This window comes from Neophocaena asiaeorientalis, unplaced genomic scaffold (genome assembly GCF_003031525.2).
Source record: "Neophocaena asiaeorientalis asiaeorientalis breed wild unplaced genomic scaffold, Neophocaena_asiaeorientalis_V1.1 scaffold59, whole genome shotgun sequence".
Classification (NCBI taxonomy): domain Eukaryota; kingdom Metazoa; phylum Chordata; class Mammalia; order Artiodactyla; family Phocoenidae; genus Neophocaena; species Neophocaena asiaeorientalis.
This window is the reverse complement of record NW_020174268.1, coordinates 12,538,667-12,554,305: the sequence shown is the minus strand read 5'-3', so window position 1 is coordinate 12,554,305 and position 15,639 is coordinate 12,538,667. Positions and strand designations below refer to the sequence as shown.

General features: G+C 40.8%; 1 protein-coding gene across 1 annotated transcript in view; it reads right to left on the bottom strand.

Annotated features, from left to right (window-relative positions):
* The window catches only part of DCLK1 (doublecortin like kinase 1), a 325,749-nt gene that overhangs the window by 12,270 nt on the left and 297,840 nt on the right, over positions 1–15,639 (bottom strand). The window contains exon 16 of the mRNA XM_024755592.1: positions 6,540–6,653. Within this exon, the coding sequence (XP_024611360.1) occupies positions 6,540–6,653 (114 nt within the window). The remainder of the gene's footprint in view (positions 1–6,539; positions 6,654–15,639) is intronic.

Genomic DNA, 15,639 nt, shown 5'->3' with positions numbered 1-15,639 from the left:
AGGCAAATAATGAATGAATCCCCCCCCCCCCCCCCGCAAAAAAAAGGTTAAAAATAAAAAAGTTCTTTCTGTATCTATAAAGCTATTTATTTAGGTAAATAAAAAGGTGAGTGTGCAACTCCTGTATGCAGATATGTCTAGAAGATACAAACAGCCTTCTGTGTAAAACTGACTTTGATATTTATTGAAGTTTGGGTATTTTCTTGCTTTCAGCAGGCTTAGAAATTATCATGATCTTAGATATTTGGAGAGTTTGTCAAAGGGTGGCCTTTTCTGCATCTCTAATGCCTTTGATTCTAGTGTCTAATTATACTAAAAAATTAAGAGTAATAATTGGGGGTTAAATTGTATATTATATATGTTATTCTTTCTTTTCTTTCCTTTTTTTTTTTTTTTTTTTAACAACTTGGTCTATTCCATGAACAGCATAAGGCACCATCATTTGGGGGAAATGCCAAACCCAGTGGAATTTTTTCTTAGCAAACGCTAAGATGTGGAGCTTTACCTGGAGATCATTTCAGAAACATTAAGATGGAGGAGAAAAGTTGTCTAGGACTTCTCAGAGTTCATTCCTCATATCATCAAAACTCATCCTGCCTGTGGATAACTTAAAGAGACACAAACAATGCCCCTTGAAGGAAATGCCAGTGCAGTTGACTGGAATAGAAAACGATTGGATAGAATTCTTAACCCAGTTAAAAAAAAATCGATACCTCCCATAGTCCCTTTTGCTTGAGCAGATAAGCCAGCTAAGTAATCTGACCGTTACAAAATATCGAAAAATAAATTCATGCAATAGCTAGTACATAAAGGGATTTCCAGGGGGAGAGAGGTAACAATAAAACAAAAACAAAATGAAACAAAAAGGTGGAGGATTTGAAAACACAAGCTTACCAACACACACAATGCATTCTATAGCTCACTGTGCTCAGAGGAGCTTCTATGACTAAGGTGTAAATGCATTGTTTCATCCATCTACTAAGGTTAAGGTCGGGCTTGATGATTTTAAAATGACAGTATATACTTCTATAGAACATATACTAAGGTACTATTGTTCTTCCATTTGTTAAGGGACAAAACACTAGAAATCATTGTTTTAATTAGCAACATCAGGCAAATGCTTTGACATTAACACTAAATATACTGTCCTTTTAACTGTAAGGAAAATTGATACTGAGCATGTGCAATGGAAAGAAAGCTGGCAAATGTCAGTGTGAATAATGGGGTGAAAAAAAAGAATGAGGGGGTGTGGCATCTCAATCAAGATTAAAATGAAACTGATAAAGCAGCATATGGACTGGATAACAAATCAAAAGCATGTTTATCCACTGAAGGAACTGGTTAATGGAGACTGCCAGCACGTTGCCATGGAAACACTGACTTGAGCTGCACCATCTCATACCTTATCCAATACATTCCTGGTTGTTGGTAGTAGTCCAAAGACCCTGATCTCTTGATGGTAAACCCGTGGTCCAGCTGAGCAGAGAGAAATGGGGGCAACTCAGTGGATCGACATTGTGCTAAAGTATTAAGACTCCAGACCAAGCTGTTCTTCATCGACTACGTATGTATATAGAGTTACGAAGCCTCTTCTGCAGGGTGACTAGCTAATATCCTAAATCTGCACATTGAAAATAAAAAGGCGAGAAAAGACACTAATCCCCCATGAATATCTCGGAGGCCAATTTGTTAGAAAAGATCTAATTTGTCAGACAAGGTTTTGAATGCACACTTAATAATATCCTCTCAATTTCAAAAGATATAAACACGTCTTCATATTCTAGAGCAATGGAAAATGCTTTACAGTAAAGTGCTGAAATCAGCTTTAGCCACCTGAGAGAAAGCAGATTGGACGCCCACCCCCCAAATTTTACCCCATGAAGCTTAAGTTTGAGGCCTTCATAAATATGAAAAAAAAAAGATGAAAAGAATCAAGTTTTGAATCCCCATAAATCACAGCAATGTGGATTTCTTTCTTTAAGAGTTAATCTTCAGAAGCAGAGCTGTTCTTAAAGGTGAATCAATTACATTTCTGAACTAAAAAGATATGGTATAAAACAGTAAATTTTCTCCAAGAAAATAAAATGAAAAATAATTTTCGCTGTATATTAAAAATGCATATGTACAGTTAAGTGCTTATGATTAACAAAAGGTACAATAAATAGAAGACAGGATAAGTTCTCAAAGTTGTTCCTCCTGGAATAAGTTGTTAGCCTTTGGCTACCTAGGAATAAAAGATTCAGTCCCCAGATGTGAGAAACAATAATCATGCTGTATGCCCACTCCCCCATTCTGCCCATGAGAGGATGCAAGTTGACCACCTTTCTTTCTGGAGAGGCTCATGGATGCTTTCAAGTGTGGTACTGGCATGATGCTGATGACAGTTTCTACTACAGAATTCACAAAGGCATTTCAAAAACATGCCGGGGCACTTGTTCAAACTAAAAACTGCTCAGAAGATTCGGTATTCTGATTATAAACTAGGCTATCCCAGTGTTCACGGAACAGCAATGTGAGATTTTAATCTTTTTAAAAATGTACAGTTCGTTTTATTTCGAAAAAAAAATTGAAGTACACTTGCTGTTAGGAAGATGAAGGCCTGCATTTCTGTTTCAGCCCAGGGATGGCTACTCAGTAACTGGCTCTTTACTGCCATCTACAGGCAAAGTGCCCCATAACTCCGAATTTGGGAATGCCCCAGTGCAGAGGCCTCTCGCTTTAGAAGGAAGCTTCCCACTATCACAATTATTTGCACATTGATTAGTATGGATTTGTTCAATTAGACTGAAATGCTCTATTTGCACGACCAAAATGCAAAAGAAGAACTCAAAAGCATTAGGAAAATTGTTGGTTAAAATAATAAACAGCATTAAATGAGGAAAAATAAATTGGAAGTGACATCTGAGTCATCGGTTCTTCATCAAGCTGAGCAAATCTAATAATGCCTCCCTCCCATCCCTCGGCTCTCAAGAAGTCTGCCGTTAAAATGTCATCTCTAATTCCATTTTATGTCTATAAATTGCATTTTAATAACCTTTTGTTTCCCTTTCTCTGCTCTGTTCTGGGTTTCTTTGGTTTGGTTTGGTTTTAATCCCCCGACCACTGGGAAAGGCAGTGGAGGAACAATGGACGCAGACTGTTGTAGTTATAAGGACAGCAATGGGTTTCCACCTAATCATGTCACCTGACCTAAATGTCAGATACCTTTTCTCCTTCGAGAAGGGCTCTATGATGCCCGTGAGCCTCCAGCTGGTAATTACTCTCCCAGCCAACTCGAGGACCTTAATATAAAGTTATCATTTGTCCTCTCTTTGATCTTAATAATGTAGGGGGTGGGAGGAAGAGAAGAAAAAAATGACAACACGAACAGAAAACATTAAGGTTCAGAACCATGAATGCATGTTAAACTACACTCATGTCATAAATTACACCTGTGATTAGAGTCTGTTTGTTATGACAGTATGCTCTTTTCTCCTTTGTCATTCCGAGAAAGAAGAAGTGTCATGAATTCTTTTATGAGCAGATAGTGAGGTTTCTAACTAAGGAAAGAGAACTACCGGTTAAAGACCAATGATTTAATTGCTGATTTTCTGAAAAAAACAAGCTGATACTCTGTTCTAAACAGTATATATATATTTTAATTTTAAAGGGTGTATATAATTTACGAAAAAGCACTCCTATAATAGAGGCAGTTTAAAATAAAATACATCATTTGATAGCCTCTGGGGAAAGCATTCATGCCCATGGGAAAAAATTCTGTCTGCATGAAATCTATGCTGAAATCAGGTTTCTTTCCTATGTCTATCAAATAGAAGTCATAATAGTATTATATTAATTACAGAAATTTCTATCATGTGGGTGAATCAATTATATTCCATTATTAAATTGTCAAACGATCTTTAGAGAACGCACCATTTATGAAAGCTATTCCTTCAACCTCTCACATTCTGTCTCACAGCAGAAGACTGTTCCTTTGCAATTATACTTTAGCTTGAGTTGGGGATATTATTTAATGCCAGGGCTCCTTTATCTTGTGATGGTCCCCTGAGTCTAATTCTGTGCACTTTAAGAATGGGAACATGGTTATGAGGTATACATTGACTCATCCAGGGCTATTTTGAAAGTTAATTAACAAAGGCAGCCAACCTGGCTCGTTTCTAACTCCCAGCCCTGCCCTGCACCTCGTGACCTACCCCAGGTTCTTATGGAGGGTGTGGACATTTATGAGGGAAAAGCATTCTGGAGAAGATGCATAAATGCATATATTATGGCCGGCCAGCTTCTCCTGAAATAACCCCTGAAATTTACAGCCATATTCTCTTTCATGTTTGAACTATTGATAGTCGTCAACATGTGAACTGCGCAACATTAGAACTGACAAGGCACTTTTTCAGATATTTCTCCAAAATGTCAATTATTTTGAGCCTGAGTTAAGTTGATTTTTTTCACAACTTTGTAGTGGATAAAGAGATTAAATAAGCTTGCAACTAATGCACAACTCAGCATCACACAGCCCATTTTACAATTTATATTAACCAGTTGGTACATACAGTCTCCACGGAAACATATTAGTGATGAACTGAGAAACTGATATTAAATTGCATTCAAAATGGTCCAGTCATAGAAAAAAAAAAATCAGTTGGACATTTAATCTTCAAATACTAACTGAAGGTTTTTTTGGAGATCTACTTAGCTGATGTTTTAATAAACTCACGTGGATTAGGTTTCAAAATTTATCCAGGTTTGATTCAAGTAGCATTTCCCCTCCCATCTGTGTTGTCTGTTCATTGGAGAGTTACCCTGAAGTTCCTGCTCTCAGTCATTACAAGTCTCCCAGAATACCGTGAACAAAGCATTCTTGAGCAACCAAGGCAAACTAACCAAAGACTAGTTAAACTAAAAGACCACGAAAAACGAAACAAAACCCAAAATGACAGAGGTGGAAAAAGCACCCTCTCTAGCAGTTGTAAGCCCTCAGCAGGAGCAGAAAAGCAGTTCTTTTCATAGACAAGTGTGCTGGCAGTCCATTCCAAAAGAAAATTGTGGAAACAAACATTTTGCAATATACTTGTGTCTTACATGAATGATGAAAACAGAGGATAGAATGTCTGGTTTCCCTGAGAAGCACCATGAGATTGTTACTTTCAAAAAATTACTGATTGAATATTAGCTGATAACAAAGAATGCTGACGATCGCTGAAGACAGGAAGGACACTGCGCTTCTACACTGAATTTCCTTAGAAAGAACTAAAGAGAGAGAGAGGGCCAGAAGAACAACTTGCAATGTTAAATCCCCAGGAGCGCTGAGGAGCATGGGGAAAGAGCATGTATTCTATTTAGCGCTGTCAGTGTGCTCCTGAGCCAGTAACTCATACTTGCGTAACTCCCTGCCGAAAGGGTTCAATCAAAAAACATGAAATGCAACTAGCCCAGAAAAGTATATGCATGCATTCGTGCCACCTGCCAATTCTGGAAACTCCTACTAAATATTTAGTAACCCAGATCTGGGATTGGTTGTATCAAATAGGTCACTTAGTTATCTTTTGCTTTACCTGGAGTTCTAGCACCACCAAAAAAGAAAAAGAGAAAGAAAAGAAAAACACCCATGGAAGTAGTTAAATATTCAGTATTGCTGACGAGCATGATGTATGTTTAGGAGCATAAATACTTATAAAAATTCTAGATCATAGTGTCTAAGTTCTTTGTTTTAAAAAGGAAAAACAGCTCAAGTGATTTCACATTGAATATGCTGTAAAAATGTATGTACTCTGAAAAAAAGAGGAAATTATTTAAAACTCAAGTAATCTGGGACTTGAATATATTTACTCTAGAATATGACACTGGGAAGTATGAGGTTTCATTATTTCTCGGCCCAATTTAATCTTTGCCTAGAGCTGCTATCAAATTGCATGTAGTGTATGTCTGCATGTATGGAACAGAAAAAAAAAAAATTCTCCTGCAGCCACATCAACAAAATGGTAAAAGACCCTCCGCTTTGAAAACAGAAATTTCTAAGGAGCAAGAAATCCTGATTTCTTTGGGTGTTCACAGCAATTCAGTTTCACTGAAAATCTCGCTGGGTAAGCGTCCTGCCACGTTTTTGGCTTTCGTTTACGGCTTGTACAAAGATCTATAGTGTTCCAATCTCTCTCTGCCATGTCCTCTCTTTCAGCTCCCCTCCCCTCCCCTGCCAGGTCCTGGCAAAAGGACACTAGGAACTCTTTTTCTCAGAGCCCAGAAGTTTGCATTGGCACAGAGTCCAATGTGGGGGAGGTTTTCTGCTTTAACAAATAAATCATGAAATTAATATATACTGCAAGGCACCCTGGAGGTGTTGGATAATGATGTGACTCCCAGGGAGATGATCGGCAAAAACACATCATATATATAAGCCCCAGACCTCCCCCAGTGCTTTAAATGGTCGAGCTGTCTAAAGAAATGACCCATTCTGCTGTCTCTGGGTGGAATCTCCTGAGTAATGCCCGTCTCTTAGAGGGAGTGCTTTGAAAAAGTTATAGGTAGATATTTCAGATGCTTACTGCTATGACAGAAACTCCAGCTGCTGTGCTATTCGGTTTCGGTCCTGTGTTGAAATGCTTCTTTATCTTTCCTGCTACTGACAGCTGATGTTCATTTTCTGGGAGGCCGTCATCCTGGAAAAAAAAATAAAAAATTTAAAAAAAGGAGTAGAAGAAAAAAATGAGATAAATAGAAAATGAGGCCAAGATATTCTAGTAACAGGCAGTAATCTTAAAATTCATAACATTTCAGGAAGAAACCAACCAATGTCCTCTCATTAAACACTGTCGTAGCAAGTACTGCTTCAAGGGCTCCTTCATTTCCACATTTGCTCTAAAATTAATTTGCTGTGTCTTCTTACCCTCTGACTTTGTCCCTAAATAAAAAATTTTACTTCTGTTTTTGGTGTCTAATAAAATTGATTTCAGCCATCGCTCTAGAGACATATGTCAAAGAGCAAGTTAATCTGGACAACCAAAAAAAAAAAAAAATCAATCTAAACATTTTTTTTTCTAACCCAAAAGTTTTATCCTCTTAGCCCATCATACCGACCCAAAGCCAAGGGAAACTGACAGACCTGGGCTCAGGCAGGAGCCCGTAAATAAACTCAAGCTGGTGCCACAGCTACTCGATCATCCATTCTATAATCCCACACAACCTTCCAGGTGGAAAGTTCTTCCTTAAGTTTTAAATCCTCCTTGCTGCCTTCATTATCATCTGTTATTATGACATATTCTGCATTGGAGCTCATTTTAACTAAGGCTTCTGCTCTCTGCCTGAGCCATCTATGACGGAGACTGGACAGATTTCTCTCCTTTGCTAAATACTGTTAGAATAACAAGAATCGGAGTTATAAGTATGTAACACCACTTACTAGTGTGTGATGAAGAGACTGCATGATCCTTGAAGACAGAGAGTGTGTTTTGTTCACTACAGAATCCCCGGGTCTTAGCATGTACTTTGGCACATAGTAGATGCTTAATAAAATTTGTGGACTGAGTGAATGAATGAATAATTGTTTGTTACTATCTATTTAAACCAAAATTCCTGGCAAGACTTCAATGCCATTCATCATTTTCTTTCTCTCCTTCCTCTCCATGACTTTGCATGGAATTTCTTGGCTCCACCCAAGAAAATAAATTTGCTGCTTTCCAAGCACAGCATGCTTTGCTCTTTTACATAACCTGGTCTCTCCATATGGGATTTACTCTTTTTTTCAGCATTTGGCTGGACCAGGCACTACAGTAACTGATGGGGAAATAATAGTGGCCAAAAATACTCATGGGCTTTGCTCTTATGGACCCTGTGGTCCCTCTTTTTCTTCCAAACTTGGGTCCAAATCACCCGTTCCAAAACATTTTCCGCCTATTAAGCACAATCCATTAAAATTGTTCTTCTATAAACTCCTAATGCTTTTTTCATTATATATATTTGCACTATTTACATTCTTTTTGGTGTTAGGTGATTGTGTGTGTGTGTGTATATATATAAAAAACTTATACACATGTTTATATATATATATATAAATGAACTCTTGCCCTTTTGTACCACATCTTCCATGTTTTCTGTAATCTTTAATATAAGCACTTGGCTCAGTGCCCTGCATACAGTGGATGCTCAATTTATGATATTCTTGGGCTGATTTATTAATGGCTAGAAGAAGGAACAATTATTATGCTTATTGAGTCACATCTGAAACCAAATCTAGAAGAAGGAGGCTTTCCAATGATGCAGAGTGTATTCAAAAATTTTTTTTAAAAATTGTGGAAACAGAAAATGAAGGTCAATTAGGGTACCAGTGGGATGATATTCGGAATGGAAACAGGGTCAACTGAAGTACCTACTATATGCAGGGCTGCATTGGGGATGGCGGGGTGGGGAGAAGAAATGATTGCTGTCTGCCAGACCCTCGCGGGCTAACTGGGAGACAAAGTTTGCACACCCCACGTCAAACAGTAAAACAGACCAATAAGATAAGAAAGACCTGTTACCAGGCAGTGTGCCACATGGGTCAGCTAGAAACACAGAACTTCAGAGGAGAGAGGACGTGTTTTCAGTTAGCGCAAACTTCATGAGGAATACGGGATTCCAGTAGGTCCTTGATGGTGGGAGTGCACTGACAGGTAGAGAGGGGGGAGGTGATGTTGGTGCACAGATGTGCCTGAGTGGGAAGCCACAAGGCATGTTTGCCAAACAATGAGTCAACCATTCCACCTCTAGTTAAGAGTTTCCATGGGAGAGTGATGGCGAGAAAGCTGAAAGAGCAGGAGAGAACTGGCCACAGATGAGTTCCCAGAACATCTGGAGCTGGAAGCCTTGGTCTCAATTAGGAATAAAGCAGTACTCTTTAATAAGAGGGGTGGCGCGGTGGTTAAGAACCCGCCTGCCAATGCAGGGGACACAGGTTCATTCCCTGGTCCGGGAAGATCCCACATGCCGCAGAGCAACTAAGCCATGTGCCACAACTACTGAGCTTGCACTCTAGGGCCTGCGAGCCACAACTACTGAAGCCTATGCACCTAGAGCCCGTGCTCCGCAACAAGAGAAGCCACCGCCATGAGAAGCCTGCGCACCGCAACGAAGAGTAGCCCCTGCTCACCGCAACTAGAGAAAGCCCGCGCGCAGCAACAAAGACCCAACACAGCCAAAAATAAATAAATAAATAAATAAAAATTTAAAACATTTAAAAAAGTAAGAGGGGTGTAAGTGCAGGAAGTGTGAAGGCCCACCCTCTATTCACTTCCCGACTCTACAAGTGAAAGAGAAGTTGCAGGACAACCACAGAGAATTAGGATTATACAGTCTAGAGTTTTAAACACAAGGGTGAATTCAATGGTGTATGTAAAACACTTTTTTTTTTTTAATGGTGTATGAAACAACAGCCCTTGGAATCTAAATTAGACTTTGGGGAGGAGTTAAACATTTGACAAGGGACGAACTGATGTGCCTTTCAGTGTCATATCTCGGGCATAATTTGGGGTCCTGCCTGAAGGAAAGGGGGCAGCCGGATACAGTGGTGCCAAATTGGGCCTCACTCCCCAAATTATACAGGTACTTCTAGTCATCTCTTAATAGAGTTCCAGGCTACGCAAGGCAAAGCAATTTGTATGAGCTTTAGATTATAAAATAGTAAGGAGAGAAAAGGGTAAGGAGAGAAGCAGAGTTAAAAGACAAATGCACGGAGAGGAAGGTGACATGAGATAACCATTATGTGGCTAACAAGTTACATATACGATCTCCTTAGTCCTCAGATTACCTTCTACAACATGCACTGTTAGTCCCATTTTGAAGATGAGCAAACTGAGGCTCTGCAAGGTTAAAAAATTTGCTTAAGGTCACAGGGCTAGAAACTGGCTGAGTCAGGCCTGAAACAGGTTGGAACTCTGTGGTCTTCCCACCACACTGCATTGCACTGTCAAGGGCATCAGGGGCATTGGTTACTAAAAGAGGTCCAGAATTGTGAAATGGAAGGACGCAGTGAGTCATCTTTTCCACGATGAAAGTCACACGATGGTAAGGAGGGCTGAATTAGGGGCTGAAAGAAACAGAATATTTGGACAGGGCTTTAAGGGAGCCTGGGAAGCATCTGGACAGAGGTCAGTAAAAGGGATGCTGAGCACTTCTGGGGCCACAGGAATGTAGTTAGAAATTAGGGACTTCTCTGCCCAGGAGATGCTGGGCATCCACTCATCTGGGATACGGGAACGTGGCCCATGAGGGCCAGGGCTCTGGAATCCTCTGCGGAGCAGGCAGTGCCAGAAGGCCTGGCTGACACAGGGTGACAGGAAGGTGCCCTGGGTCACAGTGTGGGCCTGTGACGGAATGAGGGCAGATACGGAGGAAACAAACAGTAGGGACCCCATCGGAGCAGCCTCTACTTAACTTGCTGAGGGAGAATCAGCCCTTACTGCAGTCCCATCTCCTCACACCCCCACCACTGCCATCTTTGCCAGAAATTCCCCTTTACCTGGCTGTTTTTTTTCCTGCCAGTCTTCCAGCTAAAAGCTGGCTCTCTCACCAACCTCACGATGGACTCTGTTACCATTTCCCAGCTCTGTCCTGGCCCTAATCTCCTGTCAGACTCCTAGCAACTCTTTCAGATGCTGGGGCCTGGGGGTTCAGGCCTCCAGCTTTAAATTCTAGTGAAGGTTTTAGCTTCCCATGGGTTATTAGTTCATGTTGAAGCAATGAAAGTAGTGAAACAATCCTTACAAGTTGCCAGGGATGCTTTTGACTGCATAAATCTTAAAACATTTCAGGATTTTTTTTCCCAATGAATTAAGGTGCCTCCACCAGAGAAGGTAAAACACATATACACGAGTGTGCACACACAGACACACAGACACACACACACCAGCAACTAAAAAATCTGCAGTCTCTAACAATTTTGAAGGCTTTGAGCATAACTGGATTAAAAGACAAGCAACTGGCTTAGCAGGGCCCTAAGCTGTACCTGAGGCATCCAGATTGATGATGGAGATTTAGCTAACTTACTATCTTGCATCAATAAAATAAATAGGGCCATTAAAAGCGTACATTTTTATATATACATCTTCATTGCCACTATTGTGAAGAGATTATGTGCCAAAAATGTGCTATGAATTTTCCAAACGTGACAAACCTGGCAGTAGGCTACAAATAGTTCTCGTATTATTACCATACATTCTGGTGTGGAGTCTCCGGGAGTAGTTTCTGAAGTTTGACGCGGGCTGGTTGTGGTTTGTTAGCGGTTTTTGATTTAGAAATCCCCATGCACTCCTTGGCAGAGCGTTGCAACTGACAAGAACAAAACTAGTTTGCAAAATGGAAAATGAACCCTCCCAGCTGTCTGGAGGAGACCTAGCCTCCTGGTCTCCACTCCTCTAGCGGATGTTGGGGAGGAGCCGTCAGGAGGGCTGGGGGGCTCGGTTGTGAAGTCATTCGGCAAAGTGATTTCCTCTCTTTCCTCCAGGAAACCATTCCAGGGGTCATGCTTTAGAAAACCCTCCTCCCTTCATGGAGTTTTGTTTTTGAATCATGGATCTGGTTTTCAGTCTACTCATTGCCAGACTCTAGTATTAATAATAGCTGTAAATTTATGGGAAGCATGGCAGTCTTGAGCAGTCTGATATTCACTACCAGGATATCCCGACTTCGTTTTAAACAGTCCCAGGTACATTAGCATACTCTCCAGTAGCGGGTCCATTTCACAGGCCAGAGTGTGCCCCCTCGACTCTTGTTAACCTTCCCCAGTTGTGCAACATCCCAGGATTTCTGAATCTCTTAGCTTGGCCCTATGTATCCTTTATGTCTACAATTCACTCTGCTCTCGGGGAGAAAATGTGAAGTAAATTAAGATCCACCTTAGAGAAAGGAGAGGGTAAGATGCCCAAATGGAAAGTGGAATTCCATGTCATCATTTACAACTTTATTTATAAGTTGTACATACAGATAAGTGGTTTTATTTATTATTACAGTATCATTGGGGGTTCTCTTAATTTCTAACAACAGTTAGAGGAATGCTTATATATTTTTGTATGGGTAGCACTGATTTTTATGAGCATAGAATAAAAAACATATTATCTAGGCTCTTGTTTTTTCTTCTTCCTCGGGTTCTTTATTTCTTGTTGAATATCCTGGCTTAGCAGTATCTTTTCAAAAGAGGTACGTGAGAAAAAGGAAGTAAAATAAAATTTAAAGGCCAGGAAGATGACAGTAAGTCTTGTACCAGCTAAGTAACTACACTTGACTTATTTAACTTAAACCAGTCCTTTCCAGTAGGACAGAGGTTCTCTATATTGGTCTCACATTATAGTCACCTGGGAGCTTTTAAAATTCCCAATGCCTAGATGCTAGTGCAGATCAGGATCAGAATCTCTAGAGGCAAAACCCAGGCATCGGACCTCATGCTAGAGACCCCACTGAGCTTCGTGCTAGAGACTTCTTTAAGCCTCATTTTCCTCATCAGGAAAAAAATTGAAGGTAAAACACAGATGGTATGAGGAGAATAACAATGGGATAAGGTAGGTCAAAACTTTGAAAATAAAAATCCAATAATAGTAATCTATTTGAAATAGACTGCTGATAATTTAATCCTAATTACACAGCAAAAAAAAAAACAAAAAACTTTGGAACTGTCATTTAAGCTTATGAACTTAATCACTAACCTGCATTTTCTACCAACAAAATAGCATTTGGGGAGAAAGTGACTCAACCTTCTCCCGAATCCCTGGAATGATCCAGATATATTATTACTGCCTATCCCACTCTCATATGATATGAGCCTAAATCATATGGTTCTCCACTATATGAGCAATAAGGTAAATAAATTTAGCTAGGGAAATTCCTGTTGGTGCTTTGCAGCTACCTTAAGAGATGGCTGTGACACGAGAATGCAACAAGCTGTTCGTCACATTAGCTACGTGGAGTTCGGAGCACACAAACAGGATCATTTTTTTGTATGAGGGGCTTCCACCTTAATCAAGTTTCTCACACGCCAGTGTTGATCACAGTTTCCATTTCATCAGCTCGTAGCTACAGATGATGGAGTTTCGGCCTTCCTCAGACTCAAATTCACCAAATATTTACCAAGTACCTACAGCGTATGAGCACTTAAGACTGTCTGCTCAGGACTTTCAGATATAAAATCCTCTCTCTATCCTCATAACCTGAGAAGTTGATTCTCTTATCTCCCATTTCACAGACAGAAAAACAGGTTCAAAGGCGTGAAATGACTGTCCCAAGGTTACCCAAGGTGAGCTGGCGCTCCTTCCGGGGGTCTGCATCCCTCTCCCAGACACCTGGCTGCACACGCTGATGCGGCCTTTGTCCTCTGGCGGGTTAGAACCATCCACCGAGAGGCCTCACTCATGGCTCTTCCGATAACAGAGCAGAGGGCCAGGACACCAAAGGGCACTCAGAGTGTATAAAAAATAAATGGGGGCCTAGAGGAAGCACCTGGAGTAAGGTTAAAGCAAGTGACTTTTGCTGACTAGATTTTTCTATTCTCTTGCCCTTGCGCTCTGCTCTCTGTTTCACGAGACTGCCTTTTCAGTTCCAAGTGCGCCAGGTGAAAAGGGCATCGTTTATGCGATAAGAGAAAATTAGGACAAATGGGAACGTGGGAAGAGCTTTCTGACGACTTCCTTAGGGCTCATACACTTATTATTACTTTCCCCCCCTTAGGTAGCACCCTCTGCAGTGATCAGATATAATTTGATTGCCAAATGCAACCTGTCTTGTTAAATGGGCTTCCTTTTACATCCCTAATTTATTTATTTTGATTGCTGGGTTGTTCATTTATTGCACTCGGAGACCTCAACAAACACTAAATGCTGGTTGTGAATGCTTATATACATATTTTTTTCATTTGTTATTTTGAGATAAAGAAAATAATCAATTTTCTAACTTAGTTATTTACTATGTAATTTCAAAAGTTAAGCAATCACTTTATATGTTAAGTTTTTTGCCAAAATTGCTATCTTTTTTCCCCTTAGAATCTAAGGTCTGTTATAATTATATTAAAGGGTTTTTAAAATTTTTTAATCTCCTAGACAATGCCTTAAATGTTATCCTTGCTCTTAGAAAATGTTTTTAGGGAATCTGAGAGGGAAAACTAAAATGACAGCAGAAGTCCAAGGTCCAGAGGGAGCTGTGGAACCTAATTGTCAGCAAAGTGGGACCATGTGCACAAAGCAGGTTGAGAAGGAAGAAAGTTACCGCTGAGACATGTATACACTGCCCTAGGAAAATGAACAACCTAATTTTTCAAAGGCAACAGCCAGAAGTCGTCTTAATTTTGTGTCTCTACCCAACTGAGTTGGAATATATTGATATAGGGTCATTTGGTCTGGAATCAGGGTAAGGGATTATTTTGTTTCCAATAACACCCCAGGCCTCTCACGTGTATAGACAAATGTGCTCACATTCACAAAGTTATAGCAAATATCCATATCCTGCCTGAGCTGGCTCTGCAGGACATCTCTTCCCAGCCTCCTCCAGGAAGAAGCTCTGGCATCTCCTCCTCTGGGAAGCCTCTCAGGGCGCCCTCCCCACATAGGCCAGCTGGGGTGGCTCTTCTCTCACTGCCATGTGACTGTTGTATCAGACGGAGCTCCTGGAGAGCAGGCCCGACAGGGGGTGTCCTCTGATGAAAATGTATTTCAAAATCTAAAATGGCTATTTGTAATCTCTCTCCTCCACGGCTCTTTGTGAGCCTTCAAAGGCCGTGTTTCAAATTCGGATTTTCCACTGTATTCTGTGTGGCCACACTCTCAGTGTTTCCAGCGCTAACACGCAATTTGACAGTTTGTGGACCGTGGACTTTTAATCAGCATGTAGATCAGTCCAAACCAGCTGCTGCCACTAGGAGAGCCTGCAGCTGGCCTGTGCCTCTTCCACCCTGCACGTCTAAGGGAGAGGCACCACGACCCAGGTAAGTTACTTTGGAAAGACTGCGACCTTGTATGAACGATCATTATAACGATGCTGGTGTACATATAGTGCACTCTTCTGCACTATTCACAGTGCTTCCTTGTATAACAGAGAGAGGGTGATGCAGTGTGGTGCATGGGACTTTAAAGGAAATGGGCTTGAGGTGCCTGCCTGCAAATTCTGGCTCAACCATAAGCACAGCTACTTTGGAAGAGTCATCCTTCACAGCCTCGGTCTTTCCATTTGTAAAATGGGTACAATAATACCCAGCCTGCTTCTCTTGTAGGCTTATTATTAGGCTTACATGAGATGCTTCCTAACCCTTCCAACTCCATAGAAAAGGGTAACTTTTGTTCAGCACCGTAGGGTAAATGCAAAGGTTGTAAGGTTGGAGGTGACAGCTCCTGGACTCTGGCAGCCCTGCCTGACTATCCCAAGGGCTGCGGGGATTAATATCTTCACACATCTGTACACCAGTTGGGAAGCTCTGCTGTGTAAAAATATTTAACAAACCTTAGCTGTATACCTATACACGCTCACATTCCTGTATATTCTCCTGTCATATGTATGTGTGTATATATATATATAAAAACCTCCAAGTGGGGTGGGAGGAACCAGGTTCAGGCGTGTAAAGTGCTGGAACCTAGGACCATGGGCATCAAGTGGCAGAACGTGAACAAGATCCCAAGCTCTTGTCACCTCAGATGC